This window comes from Aphelocoma coerulescens, chromosome 12, assembly GCF_041296385.1.
Source record: "Aphelocoma coerulescens isolate FSJ_1873_10779 chromosome 12, UR_Acoe_1.0, whole genome shotgun sequence".
NCBI lineage: Eukaryota > Metazoa > Chordata > Aves > Passeriformes > Corvidae > Aphelocoma > Aphelocoma coerulescens.
Genome location: NC_091026.1, coordinates 874,280 through 897,304, shown reverse-complemented (window position 1 = coordinate 897,304; position 23,025 = coordinate 874,280). Strand labels below are relative to the sequence as shown.

General features: G+C 53.3%; 1 protein-coding gene across 1 annotated transcript; it reads left to right on the top strand.

The window, feature by feature from the left end:
* The first annotated feature begins 15,863 nt into the window (after positions 1-15,863).
* On the top strand, positions 15,864-19,332 carry BARX1 (BARX homeobox 1). The gene is made up of 4 exons (XM_069028107.1): positions 15,864-16,068; positions 17,903-18,188; positions 18,324-18,408; positions 18,875-19,332. Exons 1-4 carry the CDS (start codon positions 15,864-15,866, stop codon positions 19,037-19,039), a joined length of 741 nt encoding a protein of 246 aa, XP_068884208.1. The 3' UTR covers positions 19,040-19,332.
* The last annotated feature ends 3,693 nt before the right edge of the window (positions 19,333-23,025 follow it).

Here is a 23,025-nt window from a genome sequence, read left to right as displayed (position 1 = left end):
GTTTAGGGTTTGGCTTGGGGCTGGAATGCTGTGATCGCACTATGTGATCTGTTCCCAAAATTTGTGTTTATCGTTACATAATTACATGAATAAACAATCTTTTGCATGCTTCACAAAGAATCTGTAAAATTCAGAGAAGAAAGCACAAAGCTTTCTTTGTTTTGTTGTAAAGATGCAACCACAACGGCATGAAAATTAATGCTGGCTTTGCTCTTTTTGGTCTGAAATAAGGAAAAAGTTGAGGTTTTTCACCACGTTGTGTCCTTGGTTGGGCTCGTGGTGCAGCTGCACAAGCACTTGTGCTTTACAGTGGTGCAGAGGGGGCAAGGCTGCTTCTGTTACAAGGTGAGCATGGACAGCCCCTCAGGACCATAGCACAGAGAAATCCATGTTCCTGGAATGCTCAGAAATGTTGTACTTAGAATTATATGGGATTTTTACGTCAGAGGATGAACCAGAGCCAGCAGAAAACTCACTGAGGTTGACCATGAGGTGCAGGCTCCCAGGTACAGCCAGGAAAAGGGGCTTTCCTTGGTGAGAGCAGCTCCAGGCGTGGAAAGGGGAAAAGGAGACTTCTTACTTCCCCAGGAGGAAGTGTGAGTCCGGGCTGGGGGATGATCCTAGGAGCATAAGGAGTCTCTCTAATGCTGTGGGGCCGAGCTGGAGCCTGACACAGAAGGAGTAGCTCCAGGGATGCTGAGCCTGCGGCCGCCAGCCCTGCGCAGCCCTTTGCTGGCTGGAGCTCATTTCACATCAGCCCGTGCCGCCGTGTGGCAAAGGAGCACGGTGCAGCTGCCGGCTCGGGAACGCTTCGTTCTTGTAAGGTTCTGCCCGCTTTCTGTGTTCCTTGGGCTGCTGGGCAGAGGGGCAGGGTGGGTTTCATCTCCGATGTTGCTGCGCTTCGCCTCAGCAGCTCCAGGGCAGCGCGGGAGTCCCGCGGGTTCGGCGCGGTGGTGGTGCGCACTGTGATGTTATTCCAGCACAAAGTGTGCTGTGCAGCCAGGTCTCCTGAGCATTTCCTGATTCCAGCCAAGCAGGTGACTGAAGAATAACTGTATGGGGATAATCCATAAAGTGGGGTATGAAGCCTTTAACCTTTTGTCTTCATTTTTTCATCCAAATTGCTCGGGGTCCTTTCCTCCCTTACACAAGCACCAGATTTTGCAACCTTCCAGTGCCTTAAGGGGGAAAGGGACTTTTTGTATGGGCAGATAGTGATAGGATAGCGGATAATAACTTTAAACTGTCAGAGGGCAGGTTTAGGCCAGATATAAAGAAGAAATTCTTGCATGTGAGGGTGGGCAGGCCCTGGCACAGGGTGCCCAGAGCAGCTGTGGCTGCCCCTGGATCCCTGGCAGTGCCCAAGGCCAGGTTGGACATTGGGGCTGGGAACAGCCTGGGACAGTGGAAGGTGTCCTTGCCCATGGTGGGGGTAGCACTGGATGGGCTTTAAAGTCCCTTCCAACCCAAAGCATTCTGTGATTCCATGATTCTGTGATTTGAACACTTATTCCACTTTTTGTTTCCTGCCACCCCACTTGCTCCCTGGGGATAGCAGCATTCTTTTCCAGCATAAACACAGCCTTTACAGAGATGATTCAGGTTTTCTCTGGGAGCCTTTCATTTGCACTGTTTATGCAGGCACATCGTGCATTGTACAATACCTCTCTTGTTTGCCATGAACATCAGCCTGATGGGAAGGCAGCAAAAGACTCTGAGGGATAATCAGCAGATGTAATGAAACAATGCCAGCAGCAGGAGAAAATAGCTGGAGAGGCTGCTCCTGGGGCTGGACACATCCTCAGTGGAGTGTGGCAGTGCTGTTGTGAGTGTGGAGAGGATCCCAAGTGAAGGCAGGTTTGTGTGCAGAGTCACTGGAGCTGGTGGATCATCTAGATACTGAGTAATCTGCTGGAACTCTCACCTTTTCCTGGGAAAAGGTTTCCTGGGTTTTCCGGGGGATTTAGCCTGGGCAGGATGTTGGTGACACCTCCTGTCCTTTGGCACACAGCAGTGCGAGGAGACCCTCACTGCCCACTGGCTGTGGTGTCAGAGCAGGACAAGTTCAGCAAATGCAATTCTGCTTTCTGTAGAGACCATTTCATATCCTTTCTTTTGGCTTTCTGTGGATTTGATTCCTATTCCTCCTAAAAATGTGCAAGGGCACTCTGCCAAGTTACCAGTCTGCTCCCAATTCTGTAGAATTTTCTTGTTCTCATTGTTTTTTGGGTTTTTTTCCCTTTTTTTATGGGCCTTTGTATTCAGTTTCCTTTTACTCACCTTTTTGGTCTTCATATGATTCACATTTGTTAACTTCAAGACCTTAGAGCTGTGCTTTGGCCTTTACAGCTCTGACAGTTTGCTAAGTCAAGTGAGAAGCTGTTCAAAGCAAGTTTGTTATCACAGAAGAGTAGATGTTTCTGTAGTTTACATTCACCTGGATGTAACTGTTTGGCTTTCTAAAACAAATACTTAAATATTTTGTGTTTACCAAGCCTACGATGGCTGAAGTTACTTGCAGCTCTGTAGCTGCAAATTAATATGAGCCACCATGGAGGAAAACAGATTTTACTGGGGTAATACAGCAACTCTAAGTTTGCAGGGAGCTGATTTAAACCATATGCACTCAGCCTTAAGCATTAGTAAAAATATCTTAAGTGAGATGTAGTTCATTCTGGTTGTGATTCTAGTGGTAATTTTTCTCATGGTTGAAGCTTATCAGTCTACAGCTTTTTTTTTTTTCATCAGTTGAATGGGGTTTTGGGTGACTTCTGCATTAGACTGGACTAGTTTTGCTGACCTAGAGGTAATAAATGCCAGGTTCCCTATGATGCTTAGTGTAAGGTCAAAATCATATACAAAATTTGTTCGGTTTCCTAAACTCAAGAGCTGCCAAGGCCCTTGGTGTACATCAAAGGGGCTGATTTGCTGCCAGAATGAGTATTATCCCCATCTCAGATTAGAAACAGCTATTAACTAAATAACAGTTTTCTATCCATCAGTTCAGCAGAACAGAATGGCTGCTTCCTCAGGGAGACGTTGAAAGAGGAGGGATTGAGGCAGTGAGATTTATTTTGAGGTGGGTTTTTTTGGTTTTTTTTTTTTCTGGGAAAGAAAGAACAAGGACAAAGAAATAAAAATAAATTTTAACAAAACTCAGGAGCAGAATGAAGCAGTGTGAATCTTCTGGTTGCCAAAACAAACCACCTGCCACAAGATTGCTGTAGGAAGAAGATCAGGAAAAGTGAGCTGCAGAAGTGAAGTCTTGGGGGTTCTGAGCATTTAGGCACTGAGCAAAACCCACAGAAACCTCAGGGTGAGTTAGACTTGGACCAAGAGAAGTGCAGGTGTTGGTAGGAATTTGCTGGCACACCCACAGCTGGGTGTCCAGAGGGAAGGGACAGCTCTTGGTACGTGTGGAAATATTGCTAGAGATGCCTCACAGGTTCTCTGAGCAGCAGGGCTGTTCCAGCTACAGCTGCCTGGTAAATTGCATGATATGTTTAGCTGGGATTTTCATTAAGTCACATGGAAGTCCCTGAATAAACCCATCCTAGCAGAGGAAATTGTTTGTGGAGCAGGTGATGAGCCAGAGCGTTCAGCCCTCTGGCACTGCAGCAGCAGGAGCAGGGCTGGCGTGTTCTGGCTCAGCGCAGCAGCGCTGGGGTCGCATCCCAGCCCCTGCCCTGGGTTCAGCCACGGGGCTGCCCAAGGAACCTTGTTCTCCAAGCTGCAGGCAAATGCACAAACCATAACTCTGCCTCTCGTGACATAATAGTGGGGCAGCAGGAAGGGATTTTAGGAGCTTGGTGCTACTAAAAATACACTGAAAACCTTTAGGTGAGGGGTCGGTTTGCTCCAAGCTCGCAGCATCTGCAGAGCACTCCAAGAGATTTTATGGACCATCAGAGAACAATGTCTTGGAGCATTAGCAGAGCATCAGGTTGTGTGTGAATGCAGGATGCTCAGAAAGGTGTATTTGGAACACATCTCCACCATGGGAAGTTCCTTCAGTGCACCTGGGCTTGTGGAAGGTGTCCCTGCCCATGGCAGGAGATGGGAACGAGATGAGCTGTAAGGTCCCTTCCAGCCCAAACCATTCTGGGATTTGATGATTTATCAGACATCAGTCTATATTGCAAAAGTGGAGTGTTCAGATTTTAAAACAGATTTGTTTTGGCTATGGGCTTGTCTACCATCCATGGAGATCTGTGCCAGTAAAAACAGATGTGGAAGCTGTCTGTCCAGAGGGGAGCTGAGAGCATGTGCAGTCATGCTGGAACAACATGGACTCTTGGTTCCTTGGGGACATGAGCAGCACAATGTGAAGGACCCGTTAGTCACAACTAACTGTTCTGGAAGTGACTTTTCTGACTCCACAGAGTGATTTTGTTTTTAATAGAAAAACACAGTGCTTTAAAATTGTAATTGAACTTGAGGAAACTGCATTTGATTCAGGGATATTATGGAAGCAATAAAGAGATTTAAAAGAAATCAGCAGTTTTCTGGCAATTATTTGCTCAGCTCTACTATTAATATTGGTTTGTTTGCCAGAACATGATCAAAAACATTTGGCAGGCAAGACTTGGTCAGGAAAGTGAGCCAGTAAAATTGAGCTGTCATCTAAGTACATACAGAAAAACTGTTCACTTGGCATGAAAAACAGACTGTTTACAGAAATAATAAACATGCCCTTGAAAATTATGTTCCTTCTCTCTAAAATCACGGAAGGTCACAAGACTTTGACCTTACAGAAGGAGCATAACACTTTATGAGACTCCTGTCAAAGCACATGATAAAAAATAAATACACTGAAATAAAGAAGTGTCAGGCTGATGGCCCAAATGTGCCTTCCTGCTGTATCCTGTCTCCTTCCCGTAGGATGTGGTGAGGCTGCTGCCAGGCCGAGACAGCCCAGCTGGAGGGGAGGGCAAATCCATCCATTTTCCTGACATATCACTTGATGTAATTAACTCGTGTTTCATCTCCCAAGTAAACCTTGCGAACAACAAAACGTGTCAGAGTGAAAGAGAAGTTATTGAAAAGCGTAATTTGCAAAAGCCCTTCTGGTGATTCAGCTGCTGGATAGAGCCCCAGATGCTGAGTGTCCATGAGGAATACGCTGCGCTGGCCAAGGCTTGGTGGTTTCTCTGAGCCCTGACATGGAGGAGCGAGGAAGGGAAGGATGGTGGCTGGCTACAGCTGGAGGAGGTGCTCACCCCCTGGCCAGCTCCCCCGAGGGCAGTGGCCTCACCTGTTTGCTCCTCAGGACTCCCAGGTTTACTCTTTATGTGGATTCCTCCTTCTGCCCCCATGAAGCTGTTGGGTTAATGCTCCTGCCTGAACTCCAGGCCTGGCAGTGAGACACACCACTGCTGTGCTACCTGGAGATTTCATGGACTGACATGATGCCATACAGCCATTCTCCCTTCCTCCCACACCCCTGTAGTTCAGAGGGAGCAGAAGCGTTTCCCCACTGCCTTCCTCCGTTGCCAGGATCCTCCTCTCACACACAGCCCGAAACTAGCCAGATGACCTGTACTTTGGAAGTCCCCCAGTATTATACATGTGCAGAACATAAAAGATACCTAAATTTGTAAAGCCTGAGCTCTCTGCATGCTGAGGGTGAGTGTGCAAGTATTTGGCGTTGGGTCCGTCTGCCCCCAGCCCCACAAAACAGTTTAATCCAGAAAAAACAATCTAAAAAAAACTTCATTTGCTGGCAGTTTAGATTCTGTTTAGTTATAACTCACAACCTCAAAACATAAGAATTAAGTTTAATAGTTCATAAATTATACAACACACAGCACATACTGTTGTAATCTGTGCTGCACATATCTATATGAAGTATTAACATCGATGTTTAAACAAAATACAAAGTCACCACAGGCAGTCTTAAATCTCAGCTGTACAGTTTTGCTGAACTATTTTGGCTATAGACATGATTTTTCACCCCTCTACCCTCATATGGTATTAATTCAATTGTTTTATATGTTATACACGCGTAAGAACTAGAAGGGATTTCCTCAAACAACAAACACTGAGGATTAAAAGGTCGATGTTTATAAAAATGTCAAACTCCAAGGCTCTTCCATGAGTTGTGAGAGGATTGCTCTCAGTGAAGACTCAGAGCCAGTCATTCAAGAGTCCTCCAGTGAGAGAAGCTAATCCTGAGTTTCCACTCCTGAGTTCGTGGTCGTGTCCCTGAACAGAGCACCAGCAGCAGGAGTGCTGAAGGGAGAACAGGGAAGTTTGGACGTGGTGATCACTCTGCGTTGGGTTTGTGCTTGGGCGCTCCCTGGGAAGCCGCTCCCACACGGTGCTGTTGGCGCTCAGGCCGTGGTCTGTGGCTGCAGGGTGCTGAAAGGGGACCACAGGCAGGGAGGCAAAAAAAATCTTTAAAAGATGCTGTCTTAACTTCTTTTAAAGAGGTTTTTGTATGTCTCTGCTTTTTATTTGCAGCTCTAAGTGTGTTCTGGAAGGCGGTGCTCAGTCACGGGATGAGGTGGGAGAGCTTCTGGGGTCATTGGGCTGTGCCCATTCCCTGGGGAGCCTGTTCAGTGCCCAACCACCTTTCCCTGACATCCACCCTAACCATGCCTGACACAGCTCCAGCCATTCCCTGGGTCCTGTCCCTGGTCACAGAGAGAGGAGCTGTTGGTTGTGCAAATGTCTTGGTGCTGCCAGTTACCTACCAAACCTCCAGTGCCCTCCCAGCCTCCCCGAACTCGCTCCAGGAGTTCCAGACCTCTCCTGTCCAAGGAGCCCAGCACTGGACCCAGCACTGCAGCTGCAGCATCCCCAGGTCTGGGAAGGGAGGCACGGCCTGCTGGCAGTGCTCCCTCTCAATATTCCCTCTTTCTCTTGCCCTCTGCACTCACATTCTTCCTACTCTGCAGTTCCCTTTTGCGGGTGTCTCCACGGCAAGCCGAGGAGTTGCTCTCAGCTTGTATTTAACATGAAAACACCGAACGGGTGCCCACCCAGCTCCCTCTCCCTGCGGTCCCACCGACCCTGACTGCTGGGGCAAGGCTGCTCTGGGGGCTGGCAGCCCCTAACACGGGGCGAGCCCGCGGCATTGGGAACAGGGACCCCCGAGGCACCCTGACCCCATGGCACTGGCAGCAGGGACCCCCTGACACACCGTGAGCCCCTGGCACCGGGAGCGGGACCCGGCAGACCCCGGTCCCGCGGCGCTCGGGGACGGGAGTGTCCCCACCTGGCGACAACGGGGCTACCTGCGCTCTGTCCCGCCGCCGCCAGGGGGAGCTGGCGCCGCGGGACACGGACCGGGAATGGGGACCGGGAATGGGGACAGGGAATGGGGACCGGAAATGGGGACAGGGGATGGGGACCGGGAATGGGGACAGGGGATGGGGACAGGGAATGGGGACAGGGGATGGGGGAGACGGGAATGGGGACAAGGGATGGGGACAGGGAATGGGGACAGGGAATGGGGACCGGGGATGGGGACAGGGGATGGGGACAGGGAATGGGGACCGAAAATGGGGACAGGGGATGGGGACCGGGAATGGGGACAGGGAATGGGGACAGGGGATGGGGGAGACGGGAATGGGGACAGGGGATGGGGACAGAGAATGGGGACAGGGAATGGGGACAGGGAATGGGGGATACGTGACATGGGGACAGGGGATGGGGACAGGGGATGGGGGATACGTGACATGGGGACTGGGAATGGGGACAGGGGATGGGGGATACGGGAATTGGGGAGACGGGAATGGGGACAGGGAATGGAGGATACAGGACATGGGGACAGGGAATGGGGGATATGAGGTGCGGGAATGGGGGATACGAGATACGGGATACAGAGATGGAGGATACGGGATGGGGGATATGGGGTGCTGGAATAGTGGGCACAGCCTATGGGACGTGGAAATGGGGGCTATGGGATACAGCCTGTGGGACACGGGGGAGAGAATGGGAGATACGGGGAATGGGAGTGGGGATGCAGGAATGGGGGATACGGGATGGGGGTATGGGGTGGGGGATACGGGATACAGGGTGCAGGAATGGGGAATATGGGATAGGGGTGTGGGAATGGGGATATGGGATTGGGATATGGGAATGGGGCTGTGGGAAGAGGAGATACAGAATGCAGAATAGGGGTGCAGGATGGGGGGTGGGATAGGGAGTGGGTTGGGGGTACGAGATACAGGGCACAGGATAGAGTGCAGGATGGGGATGTGGGGTGAGGGTGTGGGATGGGGTTGTGGGATACAGGGTGTGGGAGGGGGGTGCAAGATAGGGGTGCAGCACAGGGGTGTGGGATGGGGTGCAGGATGGGGGTGTGGGATGCGGGATGTGGGATGCGGGATTCAGGATCACCCCAACCCAGGAGAGAGGCTGGGAAAGAGCCTCCAAGCCCAGCAGGATGATCAGGGGCCGTTTTAAATCAATCCATCTGGAGCTCGGCAGATCGCTATCAGTGGGTCTCGGAATGCCGTATTAGTGTCCAAAAATTTGCAAGTGTCATAATATATGTACGGGAAGGGATATTGTTTAAACTTCTTAAGCAGCCATGGCCATATATGGGTTTGAAATGTAGTTCTGAGCACAGTAAATAGAAATTTGCCATATCAGATGTAGGAATTGTAGGGTAAGCAATGTGAACTTCAGGTCTCATCTCGCCTCAAGTGGATGGCAGATCTCCTTCTGGTGGCTTCAGTGTGAGCAAGGGTTTCTCACCTAGAATTTAAAATACCTGCTGCACTCAGGTGAAGGTGAGGAGAGAAGCCCAGCCCTGTCACCTCTGTCCCTCATGCTGAGCACAGGTGTCTCCCTTACATATTTTAACCTCATCTACTGGTTTATGACCAAGGTACTTTTATCACAGGTTTTTAAAAATCTGTTGAACCTCATCCAGGCTATGGAGATTAAAATAGGCAAAGACTCTCAGCAGCATAAGCAGTGCATAGAAATCCTAACCTGCACAGCACAACTTTATCAAAAATAGCATATTCAGTGCTTTTGTGGTTCCAGCTGCAGCAGAGCAATTGGCCTGCTGGGTTGAATATCAGCAGCAGGCTGCAATGCAAAGAGAAACTTTTAAAAATAGAAGCCATTTGGGAGATTTCAGACACTGGGATATTCATTTTTGGAACGTATTTTTGTTTGGTGTGATTTTCTTTTGTGAGGCCAAGCTGCAACCATTTGTCCTGTTCAAAGACCATTAATTTTTTTAGGAATGAAGAGAGATTCTGTTCCTAATCCTTGTTTTAGGGGCACTTTAATGTTTTTGTACCTGTAACTTAAAATCAGATACACATACGAATCAAAAGGCTGTCTAGGAACAAACTGACAAGAGAAGAACCCTTCATCACTTAATGGTTTTGTATTGTTTGGCCTTTAGTGAGAGATATTTTATGTAACTAGGTCTCTAACTTCGGGGGTTTAAATACCTGTAGTGGTGCTTTTGAGGGATGGGGAAGCCAGCTTTAATATGATTTTAATATGTATAAAACATCCTGTTATTTTTAAAATAAAATGTTTCAATTAGCCGTTATTGAGCTAATGATTTAAACATCTCCCTGCTGATCGATAAACCCAAATCATCCAGATCTTACATAGCACTCAAGAACTGGGAACCAAAAGTGACTGGAGGCAAACCATAAAACTGAAGAGTGTAAGGATTTCATTCTGTTTCTTCACTTTCAAAAACCGAACTCCCCAACCCTGCACAGATGTAGTCATTAACTTAATTTTATGAACCATAAACAGTCCCGGTGCCGTCAGCCATCGAGCACAGGGAGCAGCCTCAGCACACACTGGGTGTTTACAGCTAACGGGGTGTCACCAAAGCGTCCTTGACTTCCACACAGATGCAGGGCTTGGCTGGATCTCAGCTCATAAAAGAGTGATAAGGACAAATCATTGTTTTCTGCCTGACCCTCGTTTATCACCTAGACACGAACGGTGCAGCCAGGGGTGCTGTTTCAGATGGAGCGTGATAATTCTCTGAACCGGTGCACTGATGTTTAACTCTCCCTTTTATATGTATCCCACCATTTGCAGAACCTGTCACCCGCAGTGTCACCTGCCCAGCTGCTGTCCACAGCTCCGGTTGTGGCCAGGTCGGGTTTGATGTGGGCTGGGGGCTTGGTGCTGAGCGCTGACTGGAGCCCAAGGCCATGGCACCACTTTTCCACAGCAGCTCTGGGCGGAGAAGGACGGGGGTACAGCTGGCACCAAGGGGAGCGGTAACTGCACTCACCTCTTAGCTGGGACCCCGGTTTTAGAGCAGCCACCGTGCTCCTGGCAGGGCTGGGGAAGCAGCTCTGAACCTACAGATCTCTTCATGGCCGGGAATCAGTTCACAGAGAAGAGGCTGTCCCAAGAAATACTGCCTGGACTGAAATCCAATCACGTGTGTGGCGAGTTACTGGTTTGTATTTCCAAGCATTGCATCCCTTGTCTGTGAACTAACTAAAAGTAAAACAAATAAATAAAAATTTTAAATCCTTTATGTAAAAGAAAGATAAAAGGAGGCTTTCACAGCGTGTGCCTTGCTGTTTGTGCTGGTTTGGTGCCCTGCACAATGAAAGGATTCGGGGAAGAAGTGTCACGGCTGGGTACGTGGTGTTACACTCGGGTGTGGGGTAGCCAATGGCAGCCGTGGGGACAGAGAGGGCACGATGGAGAACTTCTCATTTTGCTGGCTATTCTAATGGGTATAAATGAAATGTATTCAGACAAGAGTAGTTTCAGGGATGGTTTCCTTATGCTTGGACAGAAATGGAGAGCACCCCGTTTGTGAGAGCTGCTGGGGTGTGTGCAGCAGGGAGAAGGATGGACGATGGACCTCGAGGGGCAGGGAAATAAAGGGACTGCAGCCCTCACCCAAACCAAACTGCATCCTCTGGACGTGACTCTCAAAGACAATTCCATATTCTGACTTTCTGACGAGGCCAGGTGTTTACAGAAAATCATTTTTAGAGGGATTCGTGTTTAACTGCTGCTGATGAAGCTTTACTCAGCCATTAAACATAACTTATTACTCAGGGCTGAGCTATTCCCTCAGCCCGAACGCTCCTTCCCAATTAGCCCGTGATGTCACGTTTTCCACTCTCTTCGTACCACTTTGTGGATTTCCTGAATATTAAGTGCCGTGAGGAGGGAGCGGGGGGAGGTGGCTGTGCCGGGCCCCCCTCCTCGGGCCCCCGTGGGAAGGGCAGGGGCTGCTCGGGGGGATGTTCCCGCACGGCACGGGGCTCCCCGCACTGTCCCGCACCGGGAACGGGCAGAGCCCCGCAGCCGAGGGAGCCCGGTCCCGGCGGGCTCCGGCCACCGCATCCCCCCGGCGCTGGGCTTCGCCAGGCGTGGTGGGAGAGACGGGGACATTTTATTAGAGTTTTTAAAAAGGTGACGTTGAGAAAACGACGAATTGGTTGTATTTAAAATTCACTAAGAGCTTTGATACAAATAAAAAACCAAAACCACCCGAGTTTTTAATCAAACTAAGCAGCACCGCGGAGCAGCACTGCGGAGCGGCCCCGCGGCTACCCCGGTCCCGGTCAGCAGATCGGGATGTGACCGGGCTCCGGGGACCCCCCGCTCCTGGGAGAGCCGAGAGGTCGCTGCGAGAGCCCTGCCCGGCGCGCCCGGCGCTCGCAGGGAGCCGCGGGGTCCGTGCGGGAGCCGTGCCGGGCGGGGTCTGTGCGCACCGCACCCGCAGCGCGGGGCTCCTCTGCTGCCCTTGGCATTAAAAATATTCTCGCGACGGGGATATTTCCCGAGGGATCCGGGAGGCGAAGAGCCTGCGTTCCACTGTTTTCCCCGTTACGGTGGTAGGAGTCGGGAGAACGGCGGGAATCCAGCAAAACTCTTCTTCCCGTCAAAACGGGAATGAATCAGCGGAGCAAAAGTATTCCCACCCCAGGGAAGAGCTTTAAATCACTGGGTGAAATTGTTCCCTTTTTCGTAGCGACATTTTCACGGGTGGAACTGTCATCCTCGTCTGAGTTACTCAGCCAAAATAGAGACATCAAAATATCTGAAGCGTGGAAGTAAGCGAGAGGAGCCTTTAAAAATGCGCTCTGCTTTCACGTAAAACGAAGATTAGAACAGCCCCGTAATGGGATAGATGCATCGATAGTTTCTGAAACCAGTTAAGAACATTTGTATAAAAATTATTTTTAAAGAAAGCTAACTCTAGAAATAGTCTGCTTCTAGCAGTCCTATAAACTCTGTACCTGGTGCAAGAAAAAAACCCAACAAAACAACCCAATCCCAAACAATGCAAATAAACAAACAAAACCCGCAAAACAGCAACAACAAAACAACAATAATAAAAAAAAAAGCCGCTCAGCAAATGAGGAGAGATTTTGCAGATAAAGGTGATACCATTCTGGTTGCTGGGAGGAAAAAAGTGCATAAAATTTGGGGCCTGCAGCTTATTCATGCGGCTGCTCCCTAAAGCCCCACGTATTTTGCCGAACTCCCACTCTAAGAGGCTGCTTTTTATAAAAGTGTTTGCTTGAATCTACCGCCCAAATCGATGCAAAGTAAAAGCACGGGTTTACATACTCTGTAAGGGTACAGGAAATTAGACGATTTTCAGGCGCTGTGAAAGTTGTAGCAGTAATAGTAGTAGTAGTAACAATAATAATAATAATAATAATAATAATAATAATAATAATAATAATAATAATAATAGTAGTAGTAGTAGTAATAATAATCTGATGTCCTTTTCGCTACAGGATTTGTTTTGCAACGATTTTAAACTCCTGACTGTGAGTGCGACCGGATGGTGAAGTTCACCCTCTTTTTCTTCAGTGCAGCATAGAAATCTTTCAATAGGGGCTTTTTCAGAAATGCTAATTTTTATTTTATTTTTTCAGTGACCTCGGGGGCTGTAGGCCTGCTCCTGGGGTGGGTGTAGGATCCGCCGACCGTCCGTGCCTGCCTGGCTACGGCTGCTCTCATGAGCGGCCTCGGGGCAGATGGATCCCAAGGAATACAAAAATTTAAATTATCAAAGCTGATGCCGTATGATGGGAAATGATACCGGGTCTGTACCGCTCCGATCCTAACCTGCTCCGAGGTGGGGGTGGAAGCGTGATTATTTACAGTTATTCTTGAGTTTTGATTTATTTTAAATACACAAAAACCCCAAGGGAGGTGTGGGTAATTTCTTTTACGTGCACAATTTGTTTATGAGCGCGCCGGTCTCGGGGGCAAGGTTGTTTAAACAATCCGATGTGGATCTGCCTGCTCGCTTGAATGCGTCCAAAATTCTTCTCACTTTACTCATAATTATTCTCCTCGTTTCATGATAATAGCTCCAATGGCCTCTTTGTCCTCGGCCGTAAGCAATCAGCACCTTGGCACGGGAACACCTTGTGATCCAAACAGAGCAGATGGACAAAAGATGGGCGGACGAAAAGCGACGTCAGGAGACGGGGAGGGTTTTGATTTGGGATTTTTGATTAGTTTTAGGGCCCCGTTGGTCTCGGCCGGGGCTCCCCGGAGCGCAGATGTGCGCAGGGGCACTGGTGCCCCGAGATTCCCGGGAGGAATTAGGGGAAGTGGGGAAAGGATGGAGGCGCCCAGCCCCGGGGCCGCGCAGCATCTCGGTGGGCTCGGCGCTGCCGGTCCCCGCTGCTGCCCCCCGGGAGGAACCGCCGGCTCCCGGGCACAGCCCCCGCTCTGTGCCGTGTCACGAACTCGTTGGCGGTGCATCCACCGAGATGATGTCGGAATAAATGACAACCCGCGAACAGCAGGGAGCACCCGGGCAGCTAACGGGGGTTCAGCCCGTCAGTGTTTCACAGAGAAAGTGGCGTCATTTTAAATTGAAGAAACGTGGAGAAACCAGAACAAATCCGCGCGAAACTGCTCCGTACAAGTCGCAGTAACCATATGGAAGAGGTTATGTGGGCAGGCAGTGAAGTACAGAGCATAAATTAATTCGTTGTTGTCGCATGCAGCGGTGAGCAGTACAGTGAAACGGCAGCAGGACTCAAATAGCGCTGACAGGCGCAGCAGGGCGGCCTCGTGTTCTCCGCAGTTCCCTGAATGCCTCCACCTACTCCTGCCTCAATATTTAATTCAAATTACTGGGCCGGGGTCCCGATGGGCCGGGGGTCCCTGCAGCCGCGTCTGCGGCCGGATGCGGAGCCCCCGGGGCTGTTGGCTGGCTTTGTGGGGGCCGTGGCTGCGGGTCCCCCCACGCGTGTTGCGGGACCCGCAAGAACTGGAGCCCGGAGGGCGCGGGGGAGCCCGGGGCCGGGGGAAGCTGGCCGGACACTCGAGCCCCGACGGCAGCCGAGCGCTGGGACTCGTCCCCCCGTGGGCTGCGCTCACGGACAGCACCCGCGGGTGACTCCCGTGGCCGTTCCATCTTGCTTAGGCCTTACGAAAAGGAGCCGAGCAAGAGTCCGCAGCTGCTCCGCTCGCCCCTGCGCATCCCCCGCAGCAGTCGGGAAAACGGGCAGAACCCCCTTGTTTTGGTCAAAAATCGTAAAGAAGGAGGCTGAGCTTCCCTTGCCCCGGGGATGAGCCCGGCGCCCGTCCCTCTGCGTGGGCTGAGCCCGTGGGTGCCTCCCGCGGACACCGCCCAGGCCCGGTCACGCGTGTGCAGCTCCTGCCGTGGGCAGGGGCCGAGCCCACCCAAACCAGCCCCACACCGTGGGACCCCCCGGCCGGGCTCCTGGGGCTTCGCCGAAACGATCCCCCTGTAATCCATTAGTGCCGACATTTTCGGGAGGGATTGGAGCTCCCGCACACGAATCTGCCTCGAAGCGCGTCAGCAACGAGCAGGGGCGGCTCGTGGGTCTCTGCTGCTGTGCGTGACACAGGCTAAAGGGAATAGAATGAATCACCTTGTACCCAGCAAAATGTTCGTGTAAATGATCTAAAAGTGCAGGGAAAGGCTCCTCTTTGGGCTGGGTTTTGTTCCCTGACCAGCTCCTTTGAGATGTTTACACCGCTCTGGCCGAGGTCGGGAGGGAGCCTGGAGGCATCGGGCATCGGGCCTGGGCCCCTCCACGGGCAGCCCCGGCCGGCAGTGCGGCCCCTGCCTGCCCTCGGGCTGCCGGGGCTCCTCCGGGCCCCTGGTCACAGCACCGGGGCTGCCCTGAGGGCTCCGAGCCACCGGTGCTTCGGGGCAGGGGACGTGGGGGCCGAGACCGAGAGGCTGGGGGCCTCCGAGGGTCCGTGTGGCTCCGTGGCTCCGTCCATCAACCGAGGCACCCTGGAGCCGCGGTTAACCCGTCGGGAGAAGGGGATGGGGATGAGGACTGGGACGGGAATGGGAAAGGGACTGGACGGGAATGGGAAGGTTGGTGTGGGGACGGGAACGGGGATGGCGATGAGTATGGCGAGAGGAACGGGGATGGGGCTGGAGCCGGGGACAGGGACCGGATTGCGCTTAAGGATTGGGCCGGGGGCCGGTCTGCGCTTCGGAGGGGCCAGCGGTTGTTTGGGTGTCTGCTCTCCCGCAGCGAGCAGAACGGGTAATTTGCTTTATATGGCGGAGGATCAAATGCTGGGCTGTAACCCCCCGCTCCAGGTACTCGCCCGCCCCGGCCCCTTCCTTCCTCCGCAGCCCCTCCCGCGCCCTCCCCCGCCGCGCTGACGGCCCCGCCGGGGCCGGCCGTATAATAGGCCGCCGCCGCGGTCCCGGGGCGGAGAGACAGACGCTGCCCGGTGCCGCGCCCCGTGTGCAGGCGGCGGGGACGGCTCCGGGCCGCCGCGCTGCTCAGGGCGCCGCGCGGCCGCGCAGGGCCAGGGGAGGGGGCGGCGGGGCGATGGGCAGAGCCCCCGTTGCCCGGCTGCCGGCCGGGGGGCTGCGCTAGGGCGGCCCCGGCGGCCGGGGGTCCCCCCGCGCCCCGGGGGCGGCGAGGATGCAGCGCCCGCTGGAATTGGGCGCCGCGCGCTACTTCCCGGCCGAAGCCTTCCCCGACCACCGCTCCCACCGCTACCGCAGCTTCATGATCGAGGAGATCCTCACCGACCCCCCGGACGCCAAGGGGGCCGCGCCGGCCGGCGAGCTGCTCAAGTTCGGGGTGCAGGCGCTGCTCTCCGCCCGGCCCTACCACAACCACCTCGGTACGTGCCGGGGAGCTCCCCGCGGCTGGGGGGGCGGGCTGGGGGCGGCAGGCGGGGAGGCATCGCCCGCCGATGGTCTCCAGCGCCTTTGGGAGCCGGGTTCCTTGGAGGAAACCTTGTGAATTCTGCCTACAAAAATTGCTGCCGGGCTCTGCCGGCCCTGCGCATCCCCGCCGGCTCCCGCCGCGCCTCCGGCGCTCCGACCGGGAGCAGCCGAGTGTTTGGGGCCTAAAACCGAAGGAAGCGGCTTTACGACTCCAGCGGGTCTTGCTCAGAATGGCCTTTGAATTTCAGGGGAGGAAGTTGTTGATAGTTCTGTTTTGGGGTTTCCCCCCGTGTTTTTGGATGAGGTGAGAATTGCTGGAGATAAGCAGCGGGATCAGTGCGTGGCTGCGAAGAGTGGCAAGGGGCCCTGCGGTCACAGATTTAGCTGGAAACCCGACATATGTGTAAACATAAAAATATATAATATAAGGAGATATTATATTTAGTATATAAATACATGCTTTGTTTATATGATAACAATATAGAAGATGGAAGATACAACATTTAATCCATATTATAATACTTACATGTTTGGGGTCTTTTTAAAACGGGTGCCAGCATGCTCTCTCCTGTCGGATAAATATCCAGGACAAATGCAGTTTATTAACATATTCACATAAGGTTTGGGTTTTTTTTTTTAAATTGTTATTGGTTTCATTGTTATTGTTTGATTTTTAGGTGGGTTTTTTCTTTTTTTTTGTATGTGTGTTTTGAAGTTTTTTTAACGCTAGTGTTTAATGTATTTTGAAGGCCATTACTTAATATATTTTAAAGGCCAATATATAAATGTGTATTGGTGAAAGCTTTCACCTCCCAAGCCATCTTCATCTGCGGAGCCGTGGCTCTTTATCCATAGACCTGAACGGAAAAGGAGTATCCAAATTTCTTTTTCTGCGTTTAAGAGAAAAAGAGGAAAGCGTCAAGGCCCTGAGCAAGGGAGCAAAATGCATTAGAATATCTAGAAATAAGTATTATTTTCAAGATGAACTATTCAGAACTACTCGGAATAGCGGATCAGATGAAAGGCTCTTTACATCCCTCACGGCTCAGTTCCGCAGGGATAAGCGGGAGCAGGATCGGACCCTGCAAGGAGGGAGGCGATTTCAGCTCAGGCCGAGGAGAAGACCCCGCCGAGACTCCCCTCAAGTCCTTCTCCCGCTGTTGAGGTGGCTCCTGTGTCGCTGGCGGGGAGGACGGGCCGAGCAGGACCGAAGTCCCCGGGCCACCCGCGGGCCCAGGCCAGGGAGCGGAGCGGGGGCGCCGGGAAGGACCCGGCTGGGCTGGGCCGGGCCGGGCCGAGCCGAGCGGCGGCCCCAGGCCGCGGGGAGCAGCATCCTCGGGGCTGGCTCCATGTCCTCTCCCCGGGCGCTCCTTCATAGGCTGCGGTTCACGGAGAGAGATAGAAATTATTATCAGGGCAAAAATATCCTGAAAACTTGTAGGAAGGGAATCCTGGGACCGTGCCCGTCCCCCGCTGCTCACCGAGTTCATCCGGGTCCGGCAGCTGTTGGGTGACCCTGAGGCGAACGCTTTTGGGTTGCTTTGAGCTATTTTCACTTGTAACCCCCAAGTAATTCCGTAAATAGCATCTGCTCGTTGAAGGGTAAAACATGTCCCTGCACCGCGGAGGTGGCGGAACCCGGGGGACTCGGGACCCGCGTCAGTGCCGAGAATGGAGGAGAAGGGGCCAGGGTTCCTTGCAGGGGCTGGTCCCCGGGAAGCCGGGGCACCCTGCAGCCCCGGGGGTCCCTGCGCGCTGCCCGGCGCTGACCGCCGCTCTCTCCCGCAGCGGTGCTGAAGGCGGAGCCGGCCGCCGTGTTCAAGTTCCCGCTGGCTCCCCTGGGCTGCTCGGGGCTGGGCTCGGCGCTGCTGGCCGCCGGCTCGGGGCTGCAGGGCGGCTCCGCCTCGCCCCATCTCCCGCTGGAGCTGCACCTCCGCGGGAAGCTGGAGCCGGGGCCCCCGGAGCCGGGCAAGGCCAAGAAGGGCCGCCGCAGCCGCACCGTCTTCACCGAGCTGCAGCTCATGGGGCTGGAGAAGCGCTTCGAGAAGCAGAAATACCTCTCCACGCCCGACAGGTAGGCGACGGCCGACCTCGGACCCGGGACGCGACGCGACGCCACGGGACGGGGCTCATTTTGCATGAAAAAGTCGGAAAGCTGCCATCCGAGAAGAAAGCTGCCGGCCTGACCTCCTCTCTCTCTCGCCCGCAGAATAGACCTGGCCGAATCGCTGGGGCTCAGCCAGCTCCAGGTGAAAACCTGGTACCAGAACAGGCGCATGAAATGGAAGAAAATAGTAAGTGTCGCTTAACAGTCCGGCCCTTGGGCGCGCCGTGTCCGCGTTCGATGGGGCATCGAGCCCTGCCCTGAGGGCTTCGTCCTTCTGCATATCGGCCCGGGGCTATTTAGTGGAACATTAGGGATATTAATATTAATAATAATAGCAATAATAATAATAATAATAATAATAATAATAATAATAATAATAATAATAGCAATAATAATAACGGTGAGGGTAATATTAATATGCCCCTGGTCCAGCATCTCCTGGGCCTTGGCCAGACCCCCCTCCCGGTCCTGTCCGAGCCCTCCCGCTGTGCCGCTCGGCCCCGGGGCGGAGGGCGGTGGGCGCAGCCCGAGAGGACCCGCACCGGCAGCTTCGCTCCGGGGCACGGGAGGGAGAGGCGTTCCTGCGCCCCGGGCTGATGGCAGCACGGCTTTACCGGAGTGCCCCCCTCCTCCGCCCCCTCCCCGCCTCGCAGGTGTTGCAGGGGGGCGGCCTGGAGTCCCCCACCAAGCCCAAGGGCCGCCCGAAGAAGAACTCGATCCCCAGCAGCGAGCAGCTGTCGGAGCAGGAGCGCGCCCGGGACAACGAGAAGCCGCCCGAGAGCCTGGGCTCCCCGGCCGAGGTCAGCCAGGAGGAGTGAGGGCAGCGCCGGCCCCGCCGCCCCGGCCGAGAGGATGGAGGGCAGCTCGGACAGCGGCTGCGGCCGCCTTCGGCCTCGGGACATTTGGACGCTTTGACCGGCCGCATCCCGGTCTCCCCCCGCCCCGCCGCCCCTCTCCGCGCCCGCGGAGCGCTGCGCCACGGCCGCTGTGTTGTGCGACGGCCCGAGGGGCCAGGAGGACACTGGATCCCACCTTCCACATCTACTCGCTGTCTAAAACCCTGTGGTGCCCCTAGTTATTCGAAAACTACATTTTATGATCAGTTTTATTAATGCGAAGATATTTACTTTATTTCAATAAAGTATTTTATGAACTATTGCTCTGAGTAACGTAATGCTTTGGGGTTAACTTTTTAAAAATGTGTTATTTTTTCCCCCACGGAGGCAGGTTAGAGATTCAAACCCAAGTTCCAGGCAGATCTGCAGAGCAAGTGCAAAGCACAGTGGTACCGGGAAGATTCTCCCATCGTTTTCCGGGACCGTTCAGCTGCCGTGGCCGGGAGAGGCCAGAACCTCGGTCTTTCCTTGGTCAAATTCGGATCCTTTCGGATTTTAAAGATATGTTAGTTGCTGACAAAAGGTTAATTAACTTCCTCACTGCTCAACCTAAATGGTACTTTTAAAAATTGCTCTTCATGACCTGCTGCGATGTAACAGGAAATCCTGGCGCTTCGCTGTTCGGGTGTAGGTTTTTTTTATTATTTTATTTTTTTCGCTTGTTTTCCCCGAGTCCCTTCTCCACGTTTTCCGCTGGGATGTTAAATTATAGAGCATCCACCGAGACATGCAATTATTTCTATTCTGAAAAAAAAAAGAAAAAAAAAAGAAAAAAAAAGAAAAAAAAAGCAGCACCGCAGGGAAGGGCGAGAGGCGGAGAGCGAGGGCAGGGGAGCGGCGGGACAGCCCCGGCCCGGGCCGCTGCTGCGGGGGCGCCTCCCAATTAACGGCGGTAATTAGCGCTCGGGGCTCGGGGCTCGTCGGTGCCACCCTGCCCCTGGAGGTGCCCTGCGCGCCGGCCGGGCGGGGTGCGGGACTCCCTGGCCCCGGGCAGCGGCTCCGGGAGGCTCCAGCCCGTGCTCGAGGCACGAAGACGGCGGCCCGGTGGCAGCGGAGCACAGAGACAACATCGACGGGCTGTAACTCAAAACAGCCCCGAGTCGCCGTCCGCGGAGCCCTCGAGGTGAATCTGCGCTGAATTCCTGACGGTCGTTCCCAGTTTTCCTCGTTTCCCCTCTCCACGGCTCCGGCCCCGCTGCCAACCACGGCCCGGCTCGGGAGGTGCCCCGGATTCAGCCCGGGTTAAATCTGCTCCCGGGATAGCGGTGGAGGATCCGGCCAGTGCTGGGTAAACAGGAAACATCCTCGTATTCTTACACTGAAACGATTTAGATATTTAACAAAACAATTGGTTGGAAATGTTTAATTTAACCTGGGGATGAAGATGAATGCTGGGAAGAGGGAAGGCGGCGGCGGGGCTGACAGAGGCGGGGGAGTGCGGGATCCTTGGGCGCGGGCAGGACACTGTGGGCGTGTGGCTTTGTCACTTTGTTGTCACCTCTGGCTGTTGTTTCTGGTGCTTTCAGTGCGCTTGAGAACATCACCCGGTTTTAATTAAAAGGGAGATTCGCAGGCACATTAACCTAAACTAACAGAAGGACAGGCTGTGTCCGTCACCGGTGTCACTCAGAGGGCTGGAGCAGCCCCGCTTCACCCGGTGCTATAGCCTTCGCGAGAGAATGTTAGTATTTTCTTTTCACAGTTGAGTAAGTGACGGCGAAGCCATTACTTTTTCTCAGATCATAAGGTGATTACTTTTTTTTTCAGCACACAAAGGCGCTAAATAGGGAAAGTTCTTGGGTTTTTTGGGGGTGGGTTTTTTTGTTTGTTTCTCTCGTAGACAGGCGAGAGAGGCGTTTGGGATGCTCCGGTAAGCTGCTTTTCTGCCGGGCCGGGGCCGAGCAGCGGGTCCGGTCCTGCCGGGGGTGCCCGCGGTGGCGGTGGGGGCTCAGGGCACGGAGTCCCCCGGCTCCCGCGGCAGCGCCGGCCGCGCACCCGCGCAGGGGCCTCGCTCCGCGCTTCCACGCAGGACCCAGAGGTAAACTTCTTGTTGTTGTGCCGCCGCAGGAAAAGCTCCGAGGGGGCTCGGGCGAGCCTTCTCTTCCTGGCAGGTGCCCGAGAGCCCCGTCCCGCGTGGGGCTGCCCCCGCGCCCGGAGCCTCCCTCGGGCAGGGCAGCCCCGGTGGGGCAGCAGCGGCCCGCGGCGGGACAAGCCCGGGGCACCGGGGCGAGCGGCTCCCGCAGCCCGTGAGCGAGGCACGGAGCGGCTGTGGGTGTGCTGGGCAGGAACACACGGCACCTCCGAATGACGGGCTCCCCGCGGCGCCGCCTGCCCAGCAGAGCCTTAGCCACGATTTAATGACCAACTTCTGCTTCGGGAGGAGCCGCTTACAGCCCCGAGCGGGGATGAGCCGGGCTGAGGAGCCCTCTCGCCTCCTCACCGATGGTAAGGAAACCCAGGGTCTCCTCAGGCACAGAAGAAGCCTGTTAGAATTATCCGACAATACAACTGACTCGTGGGATTTTTTATTGGTGGGTTTTGTTTTGTGTTTTCTTGTAACATGTATATATAAGTACACACACATCTATTTCGATTATTTTATGTTTTAACGATTTTATATATAGCTTTCTGTCAAAATTTAATTTTCCACAGCTTCTCCAGGTAGGCTGCCTGCTGGGCTGGCCAGTGATAGCGCCTGGGAGCCAGGAGCAGAAGGGTCCCAACTGAGGTGCGCTCAAATGGATGGGGAGTTCCTGCCCACGGCACGGAGTGGAATGAGATGATCTCCAATGTCCCTTCCAGCCCAAACCATTCTGAGATTCTCTGATTCTGTTTGAAAAGCGAAGGCAAGCAACACCAGCGGTCAGTGACAGCCCTTCCAAATGTGTTTGATAACATCCCAGGGCATTTTAAAGCAGGGATGGCCACTCACCTTGACCAGCCTCAATAAACCTCGCTGGCCAATGAGCCACAACAAGGAAATTACAGCAGGCCTCACCTGCACACAGGTTTAGTACTGATGGATAATTTTGGACAGTGCAGCATAATCGTTCCACTTTCTAATTACCTTTTACAGCTGTAATGAACCCGTGTGATGCTGCTGGGCTGCGACGGGCGATACCCACATCCACAACACTTCAGCAACAGAGCTGGGTCAGCCCAGACACGCGGAGATGTCCAGCAGGAGGGAGCCCTGGGGAAGATCGGGATGACTTCAGTTCAATGCTGCAACCTCTCAGAGCCCTATTCTGCCTGTGGGAAAGATCTTGCTCTGCAGCACCCCAAAGCTGCTGGAAAAGCTGCTCCCCCACCCCAAGAGTAGTTTGCCAGTGCTGTAAAATTGTGGGACCAGTAAAGTATATTTATATATAAAATATATTTGTGTAGCTAATACACCTGATGTTTATTCTCTGTCTCTGTGTAAATAAGCTGTGTTACCATGCACATTCGCTCTGGCAGAAATGCATCCACACTGGGGAACTCCACATTTTAATTACACCAGCACAGGTGAAACAGCACATGTTTTCTCTGAAAACAAAGTAGAAGGGTGTAGATTGAAGGCTGGAAATGTGGGTCCTTCCATGTTTGAATGCTACTTGGGTCACAGGTAATCAGCAAACGTTTCGATGGTTTTCTTAACAAAAGTCCATTTAAGGTGAGTTTCCAATTCAAACATCCTAAATTCCCTTTTTATGAAGCGTCTCAAAGAAACCTGAGAAAAGTTCTGCTCTTTCATCAATGTCAATTTAAATATAGCTCCGTGGAGCTGGGGGATTTGAAGATTAATGCCATGGGTGTTTATTCAGAGGCAGTGCTTGCTCTGCCAGGAGCAGACTGACACCAGGATGGGGTTGTGAGGGGCTGCCCCGCTGCTGGGGAGCAGTGGCCTTGTCCTGACTCTCTGCTCC